This window comes from Rhinoraja longicauda, chromosome 19 (assembly GCF_053455715.1).
Source record: "Rhinoraja longicauda isolate Sanriku21f chromosome 19, sRhiLon1.1, whole genome shotgun sequence".
Classification (NCBI taxonomy): Eukaryota; Metazoa; Chordata; class Chondrichthyes; order Rajiformes; family Arhynchobatidae; genus Rhinoraja; species Rhinoraja longicauda.
The window spans coordinates 20,751,916-20,772,957 of NC_135971.1; the positions used below are offsets into that span (position 1 = coordinate 20,751,916).

The 21,042-nt window shown below is 52.6% G+C and overlaps 1 protein-coding gene across 1 annotated transcript in view; it reads right to left on the reverse strand.

Annotated features, from left to right (window-relative positions):
* Positions 1-366: 366 nt before the first annotated feature.
* LOC144603194 (zinc-binding protein A33-like) overlaps positions 367-21,042 on the reverse strand; it is a 34,194-nt gene continuing 13,518 nt past the window's right edge. The window contains exons 2-5 of the mRNA XM_078416374.1: positions 14,799-15,029; positions 10,101-10,123; positions 7,355-7,470; positions 367-3,760 (exon numbers count right to left, since the gene is read on the reverse strand). Coding sequence (XP_078272500.1) covers positions 3,216-3,760; positions 7,355-7,470; positions 10,101-10,123; positions 14,799-15,029 — 915 coding nt within the window. The 3' untranslated portion in view covers positions 367-3,215. The remainder of the gene's footprint in view (positions 3,761-7,354; positions 7,471-10,100; positions 10,124-14,798; positions 15,030-21,042) is intronic.

A 21,042-nucleotide genomic window follows, 5' to 3' on the forward strand; every position in this document is an offset into this window, starting at 1 on the left:
CACCAGGGCCAACGAGCCTCGGGGGAACTACACTCTCACATCCTCAAGTCCCTCTCTGTCCACCAAAACTCTCTCACTGTGCGGGTCGTGGCCTGGTTTAACCTGTAACACCTCACACACGATTGAGATTGAGAAACGCAGCGCGGAAACAGGCCCTTCGGCCCACCGAGTCCGCGCCGGCCAGCGATCGCCCATTGGCACTAGTTCCACGTTGTCCCACTCTCTCATCCACTCCTTGAAGCACCAGGGGGCAATTTACAGCGGGGCGATCGACCCACTGAACCCGCACGTCTTTGGGATGTGGGAGGGAAACCAGAGCACCCGGAGGGAACCCACGCGGTCACGGGGAGAAGGTGCAATCTCCACACGCACTCGCGCGCGCGCCCACACACACACACGCACACACACACACACATACGCGCACACACGCACACACACACACATGCGCGCACACACGCGCACACACTCACATGCGCGCACACACACACACATGCCTACAGTGTCTGGGCCTACACTGTCTGGGCCTACAGTGTCCAGGCCTACAGTGTTCAGGCCTACAGTGTCCAGGCCTACAGTGTTCAGGCCTACAGCGTCGGGGCCTACAGTGTCCGGGCCTACAGTGTCCGGGCCTACAGCGTCCGGGCCTACAGTGTTCGGGCCTACAGTGTCCGGGCCTACAGTGTTCGGGCCTACAACGTCCGGGCCTACAGCACCCCCCGGGCCTAATATGGGACAAGGGCGGTCCCGTACGGGACAAACCAAGTTAGCCCGGCTAATACGGGACAGTTGGCAACCGTAGGTGACAACGAGGCTTATAAGCGGTAAAATTGATCAGGAGGACAGTGGAACAAGGCTGGGTAGGTGGGGAGCGGGAGAACAGCCTGCAAGAGTTAAATACTTGCACCCCCTCCCCTTCCCTCCACATCAGGTGTTAAGTTACAGTAGCAGAATTAGGCCATTCGGCCCCCATCACTCTCTGTGTGAAAGATTGACCCCACAAATCTCCATTAAACTATCCCCCTCTCGGTTTATAGCTCATGAGAGGACTGTCCATTTTCAATGAGCCCCCCCCAACCCTCATCCTTCTAAACTCCAGCGAGTACAGGCCCAGTGCCGTCAAACGCTCATCGTAGGTTAACCCACTCATTCTCGTGAACCTCCCCTGGACCCTCTCCAGAGCCACCACGTCCTTCCTCAGATACGGGGCCCAAACCAGCTGCCGGAAGCCGACTTCCTTTCTCTCTCTCGGCATCTCAGAGAAACAGGCCCTTCGGCCCATCATATCTATCATGCCATTGTCATCATCTATCTCTCCCTCTCAACCCCACTCTCCTGCCTTCTCCCCATAACCCCTGACACCCGCACTAATCAAGAATCGATCAATCTCTGCTTTCAAAATGCCCACTGACTTGTGGCCTCCACAGCCGTCTGTGGCAATGAATCCCACAGATTCACCGCCCTCTGACTAAAGAAATTCCTCCTCATCTCCTTCCTGAAGGAATGTCCTTTAATTCTGAGGCTGTGCCCTCTGGTCCTAGACTCTCCCACTAGTGGAAACATCCTCTCCACATCCACTCTATCCAGGCCGCTCACTGTTCTGTACGTTTCAATGAGGTCCCCCCTCATCCTTCTAAACTCCAGCGAGTACAGGCCCAGTGCCGACAAACGCTCATCGTAGGTTAACCCATTCATTGCTGGGATCGTTCTCGTAAACCTCCTCTGGACCCTCTCTAGAGCCAGCACGTCCTTCCTCAGATACGGGGCCCAGAATAGCTCACAATGCTCCAAATGCGGCCCGACCAGCGCCTTATACAGCCTCAGCATTACAGCGCTGTTTTTTGTATTCAAGCCCTCTTTAAATAAATGTTAGCACCGCGTTTGCCTTCTTTACTACTGATTCGACTTGCCAATTAACGTTTTTGGGAATCCTGCACCAGCACGTCCTTCCTCAGTAGGGTTGCCAACTATCTTGCACCCAAATAAGGGACAAGGTGACGTCACCGCCCCGCCCACGCCCCACGTGACCTCACCCAGCCAGCGGCCACATGCTCCTGCTCCACCAATGGCGGCCGCCCGGGCCGGGAGGCGGGTTGCTATGCAACCTCAGTTAGGTGGCGCCCGGGCCTCCGGGCCTATACTGTCCGGAGCTACACTGTCCGACCTATAGTGTCCGGGCCTACGGCGTCCGGGCCTACAGCGGCCCACGGGCCTAATACAGGACAAAGGCGGTCCCGTAGGGGACAAACCAATTTAGCCCAAAATACGGGATGTCCCGGCTAATACGGGACAGTTGGCAACCCTAACTTCCAAGTCCCCTTGCACCTCCGATTTCTGAATTCTCTCCCCATTTGGAAAATAGTCCACGCCTTTATTCCTATGAATGGTGTGAGAGTCAAGGGAGAGGAACCACTGTATTTCCACTGAAGTAGTCACAACTCTGATAGGCCCCTCTGATAGGCCCCCAGTCCCAGGTCCACACCCGAGTCCCAGGCCCACACAGGCCTTTTCAGGCCTACATAGGCCCATACAGGCCCATACAAGCCCCAGACCCCAGTCCCAGGCCTACACAGACCCATATAGGCCCCACACCCCAGACCCAGGCCTATACAGGCCTATACAGGCTCAATCTCGCCTCACAGCCCAGTCCCAGGCCCTCACACCAATCCCAGGCCCACAACCCTATCCCAGCCCTCACAGGCCCCGGACCCCAGTCCCAGGCCCATACAGGCCACATACCCCAGTCCCAGGCCCACACAGGCCCATACAGGCAACATACCCCAGTCCCAGGCCCACACAGGCCCCAGTCCCAGGCCTACACAGGCCCATACAGGCCCCAGTCCCAGGCCTACACAGGCACATACAGGCCCCAGACCCCAGAACCCATGCCCCAGTCCCAGGCCTACACAAGCCGATACAGGCCCACACCCCAGTCCCACACCAGTCTGTCCCAGAGATAAATCACGATCCCTGCATCCTCTTGGTTGTAGGGAAAGTGGAAAGGGGAAGGGGAAGGGGAAGGGGAATGGGAATGGGAATGGGAATGGGAATGGGAATGGGAATGGGAATGGGAATGGGAAGGGGGCGGGGAATGGGAATGGGAAGGGTGGGCGGGGAGAAAAGGAAGTCCTTTACACAGTACTGCATGAACATATCGGCGCCAGTGAGGGGGGGTTGGGGGGTGTCAGTTCATCTCTGCTGTGAAAAATCCCCGAGGCCTAGAGGCGTAGGCCGCAGAGGCGCAGGGGCTGGGCGTTCTTTCCCCCGTCACTCTCTCCGGGGCTGAAGTAGGGGAAGAGTCTCTCGCTGAAGGTGTCAGAGAAGGTGTAGATGAGGGACATGTCGTCGGCGTTGTAGAAGGAGACGTGGCCCCCCTCGTAGTCCAGGAAGACCCCGATGGCGGCGGGCCGGGCGGGCAGGGACAGCAGGGCCGAGGGGGTGGACAGGGCCTCGTACTCGCTGCCGTTACGCAGCCAGATGGTCCAGAAGCCGTCGTCGGGCGAGAGGATGATGCTGCCCTTGCGGCTGACCGACTCGCGGCACAGCCCCACGTCCCACATGGTCTTGCCGCCCACCTCCACCTGCCAGTAATGGCGGCCCGACGAGAAGCCCTGCGCCGACAGCACGCTCACGCAGTCGTCGAAGCGCTCCGGGTTGTCCGGCACCTCCCGCCACGTGTCGCCCAGACACACGCCGCACAGGTCGGCCGACAGAAGCAGCTCGGGGTGGGCCGTGATGGGCTCCAGGGTCAGGGCCGCAGGCACTGGGGGAGAGAGGGGGAGACAGGTTAGTACAGGCCCCAAACACAGGCCTCAAACCCAGGCCCCAGGCTTCACCCCCAGGCCCCAAAACCAGCCCCCAGGCCTCAGGCTTTACCCCCAGGCCCCAAAACCAGGCCCCAGGCTTCACCCCCAGGCCCTAAACCCAGGCCCCAGGCCTCAACCCCAGGCCTCAAACACAGGCCCCAAACCCAGGCCTCAGGTCTCACTCCCAGGCCCCAAACCTAGGCCCCAGGCCACAGGCTTCACTCCCAGGCCCCAAACCCAGGCCTCAAACACTGGGCTCATGCCTCACTCCCACATCCCTAACCCAGGCCCCAGATCTCACTCCCAGGCCCCAGGCCTCACTCCCAGGCCCCAAACCCAGGCCTCATGCTTCAATCCCAGGTCTCAAACCCAGGCCTCATGATTCACTCCAAGACCCCAAACCCAGGCCCCAGGCAGGCTTTACTCCCATGCCTCCGACTTCAACCCCAGGCCTCAAACCCAGGCCTCAAACCCAGGCCCCAAACTCAGGCCTCACTCCCAGACCCCAAACCCAGGCCCCAGGCCCCAGCAGCAGCAGCTCAGGGTGGGCCTTGCTGGGTTCCAGGGATCAGGGCCGCAGGCACTAGGGGGGAGAGGGGGGGGGGGAGGGGGGAGAGGTTAGTACAGGCCCAAAACCCAGGCCACAAACCCATGGCCCAGCCAGTAGGCTTCACCCTCAGGACTCAGGCTTCACCCCCAGGCCTCTGGCTTCACCCCCAGGCCTCTGGCTTCACGCACAGGCCTCAAACCCAGGCCGCAAACCCAGGCCCCAGGCCTCAGACCTCAACACCAGGCCCCAGGTTTTACCCCCAGGCGCCAAACCCAGCCCCAGGACCCAGGCCCCAGGCCTCAGCAGCAGCAGCTCAGTGTGGGCCGTGCTGGGCTCCATGGTCCATGGTCAGGCTTCACCCCAAGGCCCCAAATCCAGCCCCCAGGCCTCAGCAACAGCTCAGGGTGGGCCGTGCTGAGCTCCTGGTTCAGGGACGAGGGGGAGAGAGAGGTTAGCACAGTCCTAGACCCTACCCCTGACCCCTGGCCGAGGCCTCACCACCACAAATCTGCAGACACAGGTTTACGCCGAAGTTAGACACAAAATGCTGGAGTAACTCAGCAGGACAGACAACATCTGTGGAGAGAAGGAATGGGTGACGTTTCGGGTCGAGGCCCTTCTTCAGACTGAGAGTCAGGGAGAGTCAGGGAGATACAGAGACCACCCAGGTCGGAGAACTAGGGTGGGTGAGGGATGGAGAGAAGGGGAAAGCAAGCGTTACGTGACGATATTCATAGCGCTGGGTTGTAATAAAAGTGGGCCGTTTTGCAGACAGAGAAGATGGTTGTGAACGATTGCAGCAGGGCCTTGATCGATTGGGCAGGTGGGCTGAGGAACGGTTGATAGAATTTAACACAGAGAAATGTGAGGTGTTATATTTTGGGAGGTCTAACATGGGCAGGGCCCACACAGTGAATGGAAGGCCTCTGGGGAGTGTTGTGGAGCAGAGGGATCTAGGAGTGCAGGTGCATGGTTCCTTGAAGGTGGAGTCGCAGGTAGATCGGGTGGTCAAAAAGGCTTTTGGCACATTGGCCTTCATCAGTCAGAGCATTGAGTGTAGAAGTTGGGAGGTCATGTTGCAGTTGTATAAGACGCTGGTGGGTGAGACCGCATTTAGAGTAGTGTGTTCGGTTCTGGGCACCGTGTTATAGGAAAGATATTGTCAAGCTTGAAAGGGTGCAGAGAGGATTTACGAGGATGGTGCCAGGACTAGAGGGTGTGAGCTACAGGGAGAGGTTGAGCGGGCTGGGTCTCTATTCCTTGGAGCGCAGGAGGATGAGGGGAGATCTTATAGAGGTGTACAAAATCATGAGAGGAATAGATCGGGTCGACGCACAGAGTCTCCTGCCCAGAGTAGGAGATCGAGATTCAGAGGACATAGGTTTCAGGTGAGGGGCGAAAGGGTTAATAGGAACCCGAGGGTGAACTTTTTCACACAAAGAGCGGTGGGTGTATGGAACAAGCTGCTAGAGGAGGTAGTTGAGGCAATGTTTAAGCAATATTTAGACAGGCACATGGTTAGGACAGGTTTGGAGGGATACGGGTGGGACTAGTGTTGATGGGACCAGTGTTGGCAAGTTAGCCGGTGTGGGAAAGTTGGGCCGAAGGGCCTGTTTCCATGCTGAAAGACTCTATGACTGTGTGAGTGGTTGGACAGGCTTGGGGCGTTTTCTCTGGAACGCCAGTGGTTGACGGAAAACCTGATAGGTGGATAAAATGATGAAAGACATGGATAGAGTAGACAATAGACAATAGGTGCAGGAGTAGGCCATTCGGCCCTTCGAGCCTGTACGCACCGCCATTCAATGTGATCATAGCTGATCATTCTCAATCAGTACCCCGTTCCTGCTTTCTCCCCATACCCCCTGACTCCGCTATCCTTAAGAGCTCTATCTAGCTCTCTCTTGAATGTATTCAGAGAATTGGCCTCCACTGCCTTCTGAGGCAGAGAATTCCACAGATTCACAACTTTCTGACTAAAAAAGTTTTTCCTCATCTCTGTTCTAAATGGCCAACCCCTTATTCTTAAACTGTGGCCCCTGGTTCTGGACTCCCCCAACATTGGGAACATGTTTCCTGCCTCTAACATGTCCAACCCCTTAATAATCTTATACGTTTCAATAAGATCCCCTCTCATCCTTCTAAATTCCAGTGTATACAAACCTAGTCGCTCTAGTCTTTCAACATATGACAGTCCCGCCATTCCGGGAATTAACCTAGTAAACCTATGCTGCACGCCCTCAATAGCAAGAGTTGGTCGGAACCGTTTTGCTGACCCGGTCGGATACAGTTAGACGGGTACATGGATAGGACAGGTTTGGAGGGATACGGGCCAAATGTGGGCAGGTGGGACTAGTGTAGCTGGAACATGTTGGCCGGCGTGGGCAAGTTGCTCTGAAGGGCCTGTTTCCACACTGTGTGACGATGACTCTATGGTTCTACTAGGCCAAGTGGACCTGTTAGGCTTAAACCTCTCCTGCATTGGTGCAGCACCCTCTCCTCCCACCGTCCCTCCCCCCTCCCCCTCCCCTCCCCTCCCCTTCTCTCCCCCTCCCCCTCCCCTCCCCCTCCCTCCCCCTCCCCTCCCCCTCTCCCCCCTCCCTCTTCCCCCTCCCTCCCCCGTTCCCCTCCCCCCTCCTCCCCCTCCCTCCCCCCTCCACCCCCTTCCCCTCCACCCCCCTCAACCCCCCTTATTCTCCCTCCTCCCCCCTCCCTCCATCCTCCCTCCCTCACTAGGAGATAGATTTAAACTTTAAAATGTGAATAACGTTAAAAATATAACACCGATTTCAATGAAACTTCTCCCATTGGCACCAAAGGGACGACGGTGAGTAAGGTGGGCCTAACATTGCCGCGCTATCGTGTACCGTTTTGGCTGTAGTTCAGGAACAAACGGACGAACAAACGAGAGTTTTAGTATGTAGATGGCTCTCTGGCTCAATGACTCCATGTCTCTGAGGCTCGGTGCCTCCATGTGTTGGGGGTGTGTGGGACCTGTCACCTGGGCTGATGATGCTCAGCATGCGTTTCCAGATGATGAGCTGGAGCGGGCCGCCGAACTCTCCCAGCAGCAGATTGAGGGGAACCTCCGCCGGCTTCTTAAACTTCACGTAGGACCTAAGGAAGGAACACAGGGCCGGGGGTGAGAGTTAAACAGTGCGCCCCCTTCCCCTCGGTATCTCTCTCCCAGACGGCATGGGATCGGTTGAGTTGCTGCCTCACGGCGCCAGAGACCCGGGTTCCATCCTGACCACGGGCGCTGTCTGTACGGAGTTTGTACGTTCTCCCCGTGGCCGCACCGATTTTCTCCGGGCGCTCCGGTTTCCTCCCACACTCCGAAGACGTGCAGGTTTGTCGGTGAATTGGCTTCGGTACAATTGCAAATTGCCCCTCGCGTGAGCGTAGGATGGTGTTGTTGTGAGCCCTGGTCACAGCGGTGGGCCGAAGGGCCAGTTTCCGCGCTGCATCCCTGAACTAAACTCTGATTGACTTGGATCAGAACGGTCAGCTGACGTCTGGAGCAAACCCTGGCACCAAACACAGGCCCCAAACCCAGGCCCTAGGCCTCAGGCTTCACTCCCAGGCCCCAAACCCAGGCCTCAAACCCCGGGCCCCAAACCCAGGTCCTAGGCCTCAGGCTTCACTCCCAGGCCCCAAACCCCGGGCCCCAAACCCAGGCCCTAGGCCTCAGGCTTCACTCCCAGGCCCCAAACCCAGGCCCCAGGCCTCACTCCCTGGCACCAAACACTCAGTGACACAGTGGACAGTGCGGGCGGCACGGTGGCGCAGCGGTAGAGTTGCTGCCTCACAGCGCCAGAGCCCCGGGTTCAATCCTGACTACGGGTGCTGTCTGCACGGAGTTTCTCCGATCTCCCCGTAACTGCGTGGGTTTCCTCCGGGTGCTCCGGTTTCCTCCCACGCCCCAAAAGGCGGGCGGGTTTTTAGGTCAACTTTCCGTGTGCATTGCCCCCTGGTGTGTCGGGAGTGGATGAGAAAGTGGGACAACATAGAACTAGTGTGTGAACGGGCGACCGGCGGTCAGCACGGACTACGTCGGCCGAGGGGCCTGTTTCCACGCTGTGGCCATCAATTTAGTTTAGTTTGGAGACACAGCGTGGAGAACAGGCCTCCTCGGCCCACCGAGTCCACGCCGACCAGCAGGGGGCCATTCCTTCCCCACCGGGTCCTGGCAGTGCCCACGATGCCCACAGTGACTATGGTGACACAGTGCCCACAGTGACTATGGTGACACAGTGCCCACAGTGACTTGAGGTGACACAGTGCCCACAGTGCCCAGTGACCTCAGTGCCCACAGTGACTATGGTGGCACAGTGACTATGGTGACACAGTGCCCACAGTGACTATGGTGACACAGTGCCCACAGTGACTTGAGGTGACACAGTGCCCACAGTGCCCAGTGACCTCAGTGCCCACAGTGACTATGGTGACACAGTGCCCACAGTGACTATGGTGACACAGTGCCCACAGTGACTATGGTGCCCACAGTGACTATGGTGACACAGTGCCCACAGTGACTATGGTGCCCACAGTGACTATGGTGACACAGTGCCCACAGTGACTATGGTGCCCACAGTGACTATGGTGGCACAGTGACTACAGTGCCCACAGTGCCCACAGTGACCACATTGCCCACAGTGACCAGTGCCCACATTGCCCACAGTGCCCACAGTGCCCACAGTGCCCACAGTGACTACAGTGCCCACAGTGCCCACAGTGCCCACAGTGACTATGGTGACACAGTGCCCACAGTGACCAGTGCCCACAGTGCCCACAGTGCCCACAGTGCCCACAGTGCCCACAGTGCCCACAGTGCCCACAGTGACTACAGTGCCCACAGTGCCCACAGTGCCCACAGTGACTATGGTGACACAGTGCCCACAGTGACTATGGTGACACAGTGCCCACAGTGACCAGTGACCTCAGTGCCCACAGTGACAATGGTGACACAGTGACAATGGTGCCCACAGTGACTATGGTGACACAGTGCCCACAGTGACTTGAGGTGACACAGTGCCCACAGTGACCAGTGACCTCAGTGCCCACAGTGACTATGGTGACACAGTGCCCACAGTGACTATGGTGCCCACAGTGACTACAGTGCCCACAGTGACCAGTGCCCACAGTGACTACAGTGCCCACAGTGACCAGTGCCCACAGTGACTACAGTGCCCACAGTGACTACAGTGCCCACAGTGACCAGTGCCCACAGTGACTACAGTGCCCACAGTGCCCACAGTGACTACAGTGCCCACAGTGACTATGGTGACACAGTGCCCAGTGACTACAGTGCCCACAGTGACTATGGTGACACAGTGCCCACAGTGCCCACAGTGACTATGGTGACACAGTGCCCACAGTGCCCACAGTGCCCACAGTGACTACAGTGCCCACAGTGCCCACAGTGCCCGCAGTGACTACAGTGCCCACAGTGCCCACAATGCCCACAGTGACTATGGTACGCTAACACTATCCTACACACACACTGGGGCAATTCACAGCGGCCAATTAAACCTGCAACCCCGCTCGTCTTTGGAACGTGACAGGGAACCGGAGCACCCGGAGGGAAACCCACGCGGGTCACGGGGGGGGGGGGGGGGGGGGGGGGGAGGAACGTGCACACTCCACCCAGAGGTCAGGCTGGAACCCGGGTCTCTGAGGCCGCGAGGCAGCAACTCCAAATTAACGACGTCACAAAGCTGGACTTTGAAAGACAAACGCTTACTCACCTTTCAATGAGTGATTTGACATCCTGCTAGCGTACAGCATTAAATAGAAAGGAAGATAGAAAGGACGTTAGCGTGTCAGCGGCGGAGAATTGCAAGCACAGGGGGCTCAGGGTGCAGGTGAACGGGAGAGGTGTCTAACCCTGGGGCTCACACACTGGGGAAGCACGGTGGCAATAAATGGCCAGCGTAGCATGTTGGGACAGGAATAAATAGAACTGCCAATGTATTTAGCTTTCACAACGCGACTTAATTAAAAGTAATACGTGCTGCCAAAGATCTCACATTATCCCCAGAGAGGAGACCCCACAATAACTTCAGATAGTTGATCCCACATTGACCCAGGGAGATGCCACATTGACCCAGGGAGATGCAACCTTGACCCAGGGAGACCCCACCTTGACCCAGGGAGATGCCACCTTGACCCAGGGAGATGCCACCTTGACCCAGGGAGATGCCACATTGACCCAGGGAGATGCAACCTTGACCCAGGGTGACCCCACATTGACCCAGGGAGATGCAACCTGGACCCAGGGAGATGCCACAATGACCCAGGGTGACCCCACATTGACCCAGGGAGATGCTACATTGACCCAGGGTGAACCCACATTGACCAAGGGAGATGCCACCTTGACCCAGGGAGATGCCACATTGACCCAGGGTGACCCCACATTGACCCAGGGAGATGCCACCTTGACCCAGGGCGATCCCACATTGACCCAGGGAGATGCCACATTGACCCAGGGTGACCCCACATTGACCCAGGGAGATGCCACCTTGACCCAGGGCGATCCAACATTGACCCAGGGAGAACCCACATTGACCCAGGGAGATGCCACATTGACCCAGGGAGATGCCACATTGACCCAGGGAGATGCCACATTGACCCAGGGAGATGCCACCTTGACCCAGAGAGATCTCACATTGACCCAGGGAGATGCCACATTGACCCAGGTAGATGCCACATTGACCCAGGGAGATGCCACATTGACCCAGGGAGATGCCACATTGACCCAGGGTGACCCCACATTGACCCAGGGAGATGCCACCTTGACCCAGGGCAATCCCGCATTGACCCAGGGAGATCCCACATTGACCCAGGGAGATCCAACATTGACCCAGGGTGACTCCTTGTTAACCCCAGAGATTAGATCCCATGTTGATCACATTTCGATCCCCTACTAACCCCAGAGAGTATCATATCATATCATATATATACAGCCGGAAACAGGCCTTTTCGGCCCACCAAGTCCGTGCCGCCCAGCGATCCCCATACATTAACACTATCCTACACCCACTAGGGACAATTTTTACATTTACTCAGCCAATTAACCTACATACCTGTACGTCTTTGGAGTGTGGGAGGAAACCGAAGATCTCGGAGAAAACCCACGCAGGTCACGGGGAGAACGTACAAACTCCTTACAGTGCAGCACCCGTAGTCAGGATCGAACCTGAGTCTCCGGCGCTGCATTCGCTGTAAAGCAGCAACTCTACCGCTGCGCTACCGTGCCGCCCATAAAGATCCCATGTTACCGAGTGTAGATCTCACTTCAACCGTAGCTAGATCCCATGTTAACCGCAGAGAGTCGATCTCACACTGGCCCCAGGGAGTTGATCCCATATTAACCCCAGGGAGTAGATCCCATATTTCTCTGGGTGTGGATCCCGCCGTGACGTCAGGGATTGGTCCCACATCTCTCTCCGGGAGTGGATCCTGTCATTCGCTCTGGGAGTGGATCCCACACGCAGGTACGCCCCATGTTTCTCTGGGAGTGGATCCCACTGTGGTACCAGGTCCACACTTCCCTCTGGGAGTGGATCCTCCAGCAACACCAGGGAGTAGATCCCAAGCTGCTCTGGGGGTGGATCCCACAGAGACCTCCGTGATTGGTCCCCAGTGATTGGTCCCATTGTGACATCAGCGGTTGCCCCCCCAGTGATTGGTCCCCAGTAATTGGTCCCATTGTGACATCAGCAGTTGACGCCCCAGTGATTGGTCTACAGTGATTGGTCCCATTGTGACATCAGCGGTTGGCCCCCCAGTGATTGGTCCCATTGTGACATCAGCGGTTGCCCCTCCAGTGATTGGTTCCCAGTGATTGGTCCCATTGTGACATCAGCCATTGGCCCCCCAGTGATTGGTCTACAGCGATTGGTCCACCGGGATTGGTCCCACAGATCCACCAGTGATTGGTCCTCCAAATCACCCAGTGATTGATCCCCCAGTGATTGGCTCAGCGTCCCCTGGCACCAGATCCCGTGGGTTGGCAGGGTGGGTCGGGCAGCAGGTCCCTTCCCCACCGGGTCCTGGCAGTGTCCACAGTGCCCTCAGTGCCTACAGTGACTATGGTGCCCACAGTCACCAGTGCCCACAGTGACTATGGTGACAGTGCCCACAGTGACTATCGTGACACAGTGACTATGGTGCCCACAGTGCCCACAATGACTATGATGCCCACAGTGCCCACAGTGCCCACAGTGACTATGGTGACAGTGCCCACAGTGCCCACAGTGACTATGGTGACAGTGCCCACAGTGCCCACAGTGACTATGGTGCCCACAGTGCCCACAATGACTATGATGCCCACAGTGCCCACAGTGACTACAGTGCCCACAGTGACTATGGTGACACAGTTCCCACAGTGCCCACAGTGACTATGGTGACAGTGCCCACAGTGCCCACAGTGACTATGGTGCCACAGTTCCCACAGTGCCCACAGTGACTATGGTGACAGTGCCCACAGTGCCCACAGTGACTATGGTGACACAGTTCCCACAGTGCCCACAGTGACTATGGTGCCCAGAGTGACTACAGTGCCCGCAGTGACTATGGTGACACAGTTCCCACAGTGCCCACAGTGACTATGGTGCCCACAGTGCCCACAGTGACTACAGTGCCCACAGTGCCCACAGTGCCCACAGTGCCCACAGTGACCACAGTGCCCACAGTGCCCACAGTGACTACAGTGCCCGCAATGACTATGGTGCCCACAGTGACTATGGTGCCCACAGTGACTATGGTGACTACAGTGCCCACAGTGCCCACAGTGACCAGTGCCCACAGTGCCCACAGTGCCCACAGTGACCAGTGCCCACAGTGACTATGGTGACTACAGTGCCCACAGTGCCCACAGTGACCAGTGTCCACAGTGCCCACAGTGACTATGGTGACACAGTGCCCACAGTGCCTACAGTGACTATGGTGCCCACAGTGACCAGTGCCCACAGTGACAATGGTGACAGTGCCCACAGTGACTATGGTGCCCACAGTGACCACAGCGAATATGGTGCCCACAGTGACCAGTGCCCACAGTGACTACAGTGCCCGCAGTGACTATGGTGACACAGTGCCCACAGTGCCCACAGTGACTATGGTGACAGTGCCCACAGTGACCAGTGCCCACAGTGACTATGGTGACCAGTGCCCACAGTGACTATGGTGACACAGTGCCTACAGTGACTATGGTGCCCACAGTGACCAGTGCCCACAGTGACAATGGTGACAGTGCCCACAGTGACTATGGTGACACAGTGCCCACAGTGACTATGGTGACACAGTGCCCACAGTGACTATGGTGACACAGTGCCCACAGTGACTATGGTGACACAGTGCCCACAGTGACTATGGTGACACAGTGCCCACAGTGCCTACAGTGACTATGGTGCCCACACTGACCACAGTGCCCACAGTGCCCACACTGACTACAGTGCCCAGAGTGTCCACACTGACCACAGTGCCCAGAGCGTCCACACTGACCACAGTGCCCACACTGACCACAGTGCCCAGAGTGTCCACACTGACCACAGTGAGCACACTGACCACAGTGCCCAGAGTGTCCACACTGTCCACACTGTTCACAGTGCCCAGAGGGTCCACAGTGCCCACAGTGACCAGGCTGCCCACACTGTCCACAGTGCCCAGAGTGTCCACACTGACCACAGTGACCACTCTGACCACAGTGCCCAGAGTGTCCACACTGACCACAGTGAGCACACTGACCACAGTGCCCAGAGTGTCCACACTGACCACAGTGAGCACACTGACCACAGTGCCCAGAGTGTCCACACTGTCCACACTGTTCACAGTGCCCAGAGTGTCCACAGTGCCCACAGTGACCAGGCTGCCCACACTGTCCACAGTGCCCAGAGTGTCCACACTGACCACAGTGACCACTCTGACCACAGTGCCCAGAGTGTCCACACTGACCACAGTGAGCACACTGACCACAGTGCCCAGAGTGTCTACACTGACCACAGTGAGCACACTGACCACAGTGCCCACGATGCCCACAGTGCCCATGCTGACCACAGTGCCCACAGTGCCCAGAGTGTCCACACTGACCACAGTGCCCACAGTGCCCAGAGTGTCCACAGTGCCCACAGTGACCAGGCTGCCCACACTGACCACAGTGCCCAGAGTGTCCACACTATCCACACTGTTCACAGTGCCCAGAGTGTCCACAGTGCCCACAGTGACCAGGCTGCCCACACTGACCACAGTGCCCAGAGTGTCCACACTGACCACAGTGCCCACAGTGCCCAGTGTCCACAGTGCCCACAGTGACCAGGCTGCCCACACTGACCACAGTGCCCAGAGTGTCCACACTGACCACAGTGAGCACACTGACCACAGTGACCAGGCTGACCACACTGACCACACTGCCCACGATGCCCGCAATGTTCACGGTGCCACCTTACCGCCAGGAAGGCCGTCTCCTGCACGTCGAGCCGCTGCTGGATCTCGAGGATGGTGTGCTCGATGGAGGCGCGCTTCTCGGTGACCTTCTGCAGGTTGTCCCTCAGCTGGTGGGAGATGCGCTCCACGTCATCCCTCAGCTTGCCCTTCATCTGCTGCTCCTCCTCGTTGAGGAACTGGTGCATGGAGCTGAACTCGGCCGCGATGTTCTGCACCAGGCTCTCCGCCATTTTCTGTGCGGGCCCAGAGAGCGGGTTAGTGGTGGGTGGGAGGCCCCCTGCCACGGGCCTGGCACTGTCTCAGCTCCCTGAGGCATGAAGCACCCGCACAGCCCGCTCGTCTCCAGAGAGACGAGGACCTCTGGCGTCCCACTGCCGCCACCCCTCCCCACCCCTCGCTGTTCTCTGCCGTACTGTCATGGGAAGAGCACCAAAGAGGGCCTGCGCTTCCATCAGGTCACACGTGATAGGAGCAGAATCAGGCCATTCGGCCCATCAAGTCCACTCTGCCATTCAATCGTGGCTGATCTATCTCTCCCTCTCAGCCCCATTCTCCTGCCTTCACCCCATAACCCCTGACACCCTCACTGATCAAGAATCTATCCATCTCTGCCTTAAAAATATCCACTGACCTGTGGCCTCCACAGCCGTCTGTGGCAAAGAATCCCACAGATTCACCACCCTCTGACTAAAGAAATTCCTCCTCAACTCCTTCATGAAGGAACATCCTTTAATGCTGAGGCTGTGCCCTCTGGTCCTAGACTCTCCCACTAGTGAAAACATCCTCTCCACATCCACTCTATCCAGGCCGCTCACTGTTCTGTACGTTTCAACGAGGTCCCCCTCATCCTGTATCACTAAACTAAACTAAACTAAACTAAACTAAACTAAACTAAACTAAACTAAACTACACTAAACTAAACTAAATAAAACTAAACTAACCTAACCTAACTTAACCTAACCTAACCTAAACTAAACTAAATTCAATAAAACTAAACTAAACTGAACTAAATTAAACTAAACTAAACTAAACTGAACTAAATTAAAATAAACTAAACAAAATTAAACTAAACTAAACTAAATTAAAATAAACTAAACTGAACTAAATTAAACTAAACTAAACTAAACTAAATTAAATTAAATTAAACTAAACTAAATTAAATGAAATTAAACTAAGTTAAACTAAGCTAAACTAACTTAAATTAAACTAAACTAACTTAAACTAAATTAAATTAAACAAATTAAACTAAACTAAACTAAATTAAAATAAACTAAACTATATAAAACTAAACTAAACTAAACTAAACTAAACTAAACTAAATTAAACTAAATTAAACTAAATTAAAATAAACTAAACTAAAATAAGCTAAACTATATAAAACTAAACTAAACCAAACCAAACCAAACCAAACCAAACCAAACCAAACCAAACCAAACCAAACAAAACAAAACAAAACAAAACAAAACTAAATTAAATTAAATTAAACTAAACTAAACTAAACTAAACTAAACTAAACTAAACTAAACTAAACTAAACTAAATTAAATTAAATTAAACTAAACTAAACTAAACTAAACTAAATAAAACCAAACTAAACTAAACTAAATTAAACTAAACTAAACTAAATAAAACCAAACTAAACTAAACTAAACTAAACTAAACTAAATCAAACCAAACTAAACTAAACTAAACTAAACTAAACTAAACTAAACTAAATTAAACTAAGTTAAACTAAGCTAAACTAAACTAAACTAACTTAAATTAAACTAAACTAAACTAAACTAAATTAAAATAAACTAAACTGAATTAAACTAAATTAAACTAAATTAAACTAAGCTAAACTAACTGAAATTAAACTAAACTAACTTAAACTAAATTAAATTAAACAAATGAAACTAAACTAAACTAAATTAAAATAAACTAAACTATATAAAACTAAACTAAACTAAACTAAATTAAACTAAATTAAACTAAATTAAAATAAACGAAAATAAAATAAACTAAACTAAACCAAACCAAACAAAACTAAACTAAATTAAACTAAACTAAATTAAACTAAACTAAATAAAACCAAACTAAACTAAACCAAACTAAACTAAACTATATAAAACTAAACTAAATTAAACTAAGCTAAACTAACTTAAATTAAACTAAACTAACTTAAACTAAATTAAATTAAACTAAACTAAACTAAACTAAACTAAATTAAAATAAACTAAACTGAATTAAACTAAATTAAACTAAGTTAAACTAAGCTAAACTAACTGAAATTAAACTAAACTAAACTGAATTAAACTAAATTAAACTAAATTAAACTAAGCTAAACTAACTTAAATTAAACTAAACTAACTTAAACTAAATTAAATTAAACAAATGAAACTAAACTAAACTAAACTAAATTATAAACTCATGTTGATTAGTAGGACTAGATGTTACAATCCCTAAGGTTTGCACTACAATTGACTGGTGTTGTCCTTGGGGGTGACCACTAGGTGATGTTGCTACCATTCAGACACATCTTCAGTTGTGTACCTCAATGTCACTGGGTGTTTCGGCCTTTTATCACAAGACACCCTCAGTCGAGGCAGGCCCACCGCAGGGTGATCAGCCCTGGGTGTGTGTCTTACGGTTAGACTCTAGATGGTCACGTGGCAGCCCAGACAGCATCTTTTCTTTTCAGCCACAGCCAGTGAAAATTAAATTAAACTGAAAAAACTAAACTAAACTAAATTAAAATAAACTAAGCTAAATTACTCTAAATTAAACTAAATTAAACTAAGCTAAACTAACTTAAATTAAACTAAACTAACTTAAACTAAACTAAATTAAACAAATGAAACTAAATGTTCTCTAAATCCCTGTAAAGCGTCTTTGAGTATATGAAAAGCGCTATATAAATGTAATGTATTATTATTATTATTATTATTAAACTAAACTAAACTAAATTATAAACTAAATTAAACTGAAAAAACTAAACTAAACTAAATTAAAATAAACTGAATTAAACTAAATTAAACTAAGCTAAACTAACTGAAATTAAACTAAGCTAAACTAACTGAAATTAAACTAAACTAACTTAAACTAAACAAATTAAACTAAACTAAACTGAACTAAATGAAACTAAACTAAAGTAAATGAAACTAAACTATACTAAATTAGATGAGACTAAAGTAAACGGCATCATCATCATATATCATATATATACAGCCGGAAACAGGCCTTTTCGGCCCACCAAGTCCGTGCCGCCCAGCGATCCCCGTACATTAACACTATCCTACACCCACTAGGGACAATTTTTTACATTTACCCAGCCAATTAACCTACATACCTGTACGTCTTTGGAGTGTGGGAGGAAACCGAAGATCTCGGAGAAAACCCACGCAGGTCACGGGGAGAATGTACAAACTCCTTACAGTGCAGCACCTGTAGTCAGGATCGAACCTGAGTCTCCGGCGCTGCATTCGCTGTAAAGCAGCAACTCTACCGCTGCGCTACCGTGCCGCCCTACCTCAGTGGAGGGTAGTCTTGGCGTGAGGAGGGGAGGGGGGGTAACACTACGGCAGAAACAGCCCCATTGGAAGAGTAGCACCCATTACCAATTCTCAGATCCTTCATCGCCTCTGGGTGGAGCTGGGGGGTCCTGTGCTGGAGAGAGATGCATCTTGCAGGATGAAGAACTATCTACCATATCTCCACATATTATATTTGCGTGGCAAAATGGTCCCCCAGGAAGCCTGGGTTTAGGCCAGATGGGATCGGGAACATGGACAATGGGTTGACCGTCCAGTTCCGTTTTGACGGAGCCACTCATATATAATAAAGGACGGACACCAGACGCATGGAGCGGGCTGCCTTCTATTTCGCCGGAGGGAGACAGGAAGGGAGGGGGAAGGGAAGGGAAGGGAGGCTGGGGTAGAATGTGGGGGAGAGGTGGAGGGGGAGGGAGGAGCTGGGATTGAGCAGAGGGGGCAACAGAGAGGGGACAGAGGTATTGTGTGTAGGAAGCAACTGCAGATGCTGGTTTACACCGAAGGTAGACGCAAAATGCTGGAGTAACTCAGCGGGTCAGGCAGCATCTCTGGAGGGAAGGAATGGGCGACGTTTCGGGTCGAGACCCTTCGCCAGACTGAGAGTCAGGGGTGACAATAGACAACAGACAATAGGTGCAGGAGGAGGCCATTCGGCCCTTCGAGCCAGCACCGCCATTCAATGTGATCCATGTATCTGTACACTGTGGACGGCTCGATTGTAATCGTGTGTTGTCTTTCCGCTAGCTGGTTAGCACGCAACTAAAGCTTTTCACTGTACCTCGGTACACGGGACAATAAACGAAACTGAACTGAACTCACTAACAATTGTGCCGTCCTGTAAAGCTGCAACATGACTGCCTGACTCTTCCACTCAATGCCACAACCTATGAAAGCAAGCATGCCACATGTTTCATAGCTCATAGGAGCAGAATTAGGCCATTCGGCCCATCGAGTCTACCCCGCCATTCAACCATGGCTGATCTATCTCCCCCTCTCAACCCCATTCTCCTGCCTTCTCCCCGTAACCCCTGACACCCGCACTAATCAAGGATCTATCAACCTCCGCTTTAAAAATATCCTCTGACTTGGCCTCCACGGCCTTCTGTGGCAAAGAATCCCGCAGATTCGCCCCCCTCAGACTCAAGAAATTCCACCTCATCTCCTTTCTAAAGGAACGTTCTTTTATTCTGCTGTGGCCTCTGTTCGTAGACTCTTCCACTAGTGGAGACTTCCTCTCCACATCCACTCTACCACAGTCACAGTCTTACAGTGTGGAAACAGGCCCTTCAGCTCAAATAGCCTACATGTCCCATCTATACTTGTCCCACCTGCCTGCGTTTGGCCCCTATCACTCTAAACCTGTCCGAACCATGTCTAAATGGTTCTTAAACATTGCGATAGTCCCAGCCTCAACTACCTCCTCTGGCAGCTCGTTCCACACACCCACCACCCTTTGTGTGAAAAAGTTACCCCTCAGATTCCTATTAAATCTTTTCCCCCTCTCCTTAAACCTATGTCCTCTGGTCCTCAATTCCCCTACTCTGGGCAAGAGACTCTGTGCGTCTACCCGATCTGTTCCTCTCATGATTTTGTACACCTCTATAAGATCACCCCTCATCCTCCTGCACCCCATGGAATAGAGACCCAGCCTACTCAACCTCTCCCTATAGCTCACACCCTCTAGTCCTGGCAACATCCTCGTAAATCTTCTGCACCCTATCAAGCTTGACATCTTTCCTGTAACATGGTGCCCAGAACTGAACACAATATTCTAAATGCGGCCTCACCAGCGTCTTATACAACTGCAACATGACCTCCCAACTTCTATACTCAATACTCTGACTAATGAAGGCCAATGTGCCAAAAGCCTTTTTGACCACCCGATCTACCTGCGACTCCACCTTCAAGGAACCATGCACCTGCACTCCTAGATCCCTCTGCTCTACAACACTCCCCAGAGGCCTACCATTCACTGTGTAGGTCCTGGCCAAGTTAGACTTCCCAAAATGCACCACCTCACACTTCTCTGTGTTAAATTCCATCAACCATTCCTCAGCCCACATGGCCAATCGATCAAGACCCTGCTGCAATTTTATAACAGCCATCTTCACTATCTGCAAAACCGCCCACTTTTGTATCATCTGCCAACTTGCTAATCTTGTCCTGTCTGTTCTCATCCAAATCATTGATGTGGATGACAAACAGTAACGGGCCCAACACTGAACCCTGTGGCACACCACTAGTCACACCACTAGAAGGATGAGAGGGGATCTTATCGAAACGTATAAGATTATTAAGGGGTTGGACACGTTAGAGGCAGGAAACATGTTCCCAATGTTGGGGGAGTCCAGAACAAGGGGCCACACAGTTTAAGAATAAGGGGTATGCCATTTAGAACTGAGATGAGGAAAAACTTTTTCAGTCAAAGAGTTGTGAACCTGTGGAATTCTCTGCCTCAGAAGGCAGTGGAGGCCAATTCACTGAATGCATTCAAGAGAGAGCTAGACAGAGCTCTTAAGGATAGCGGAGTCAGGGGGTATGGGGAGAAGGCAGGAACGGGGTACTGATTGTGAATGATCAGCCATGATCACATTGAATGGCGGTGCTGGCTCGAAGGGCCGAATGGCCTCCTCCTGCACCTATTGTCTATTGTCTATTGTCTATTGTCTATTGTCTATTGTCTATTGTCTATTGTCTATTGTCCCAGGCCACCAGTC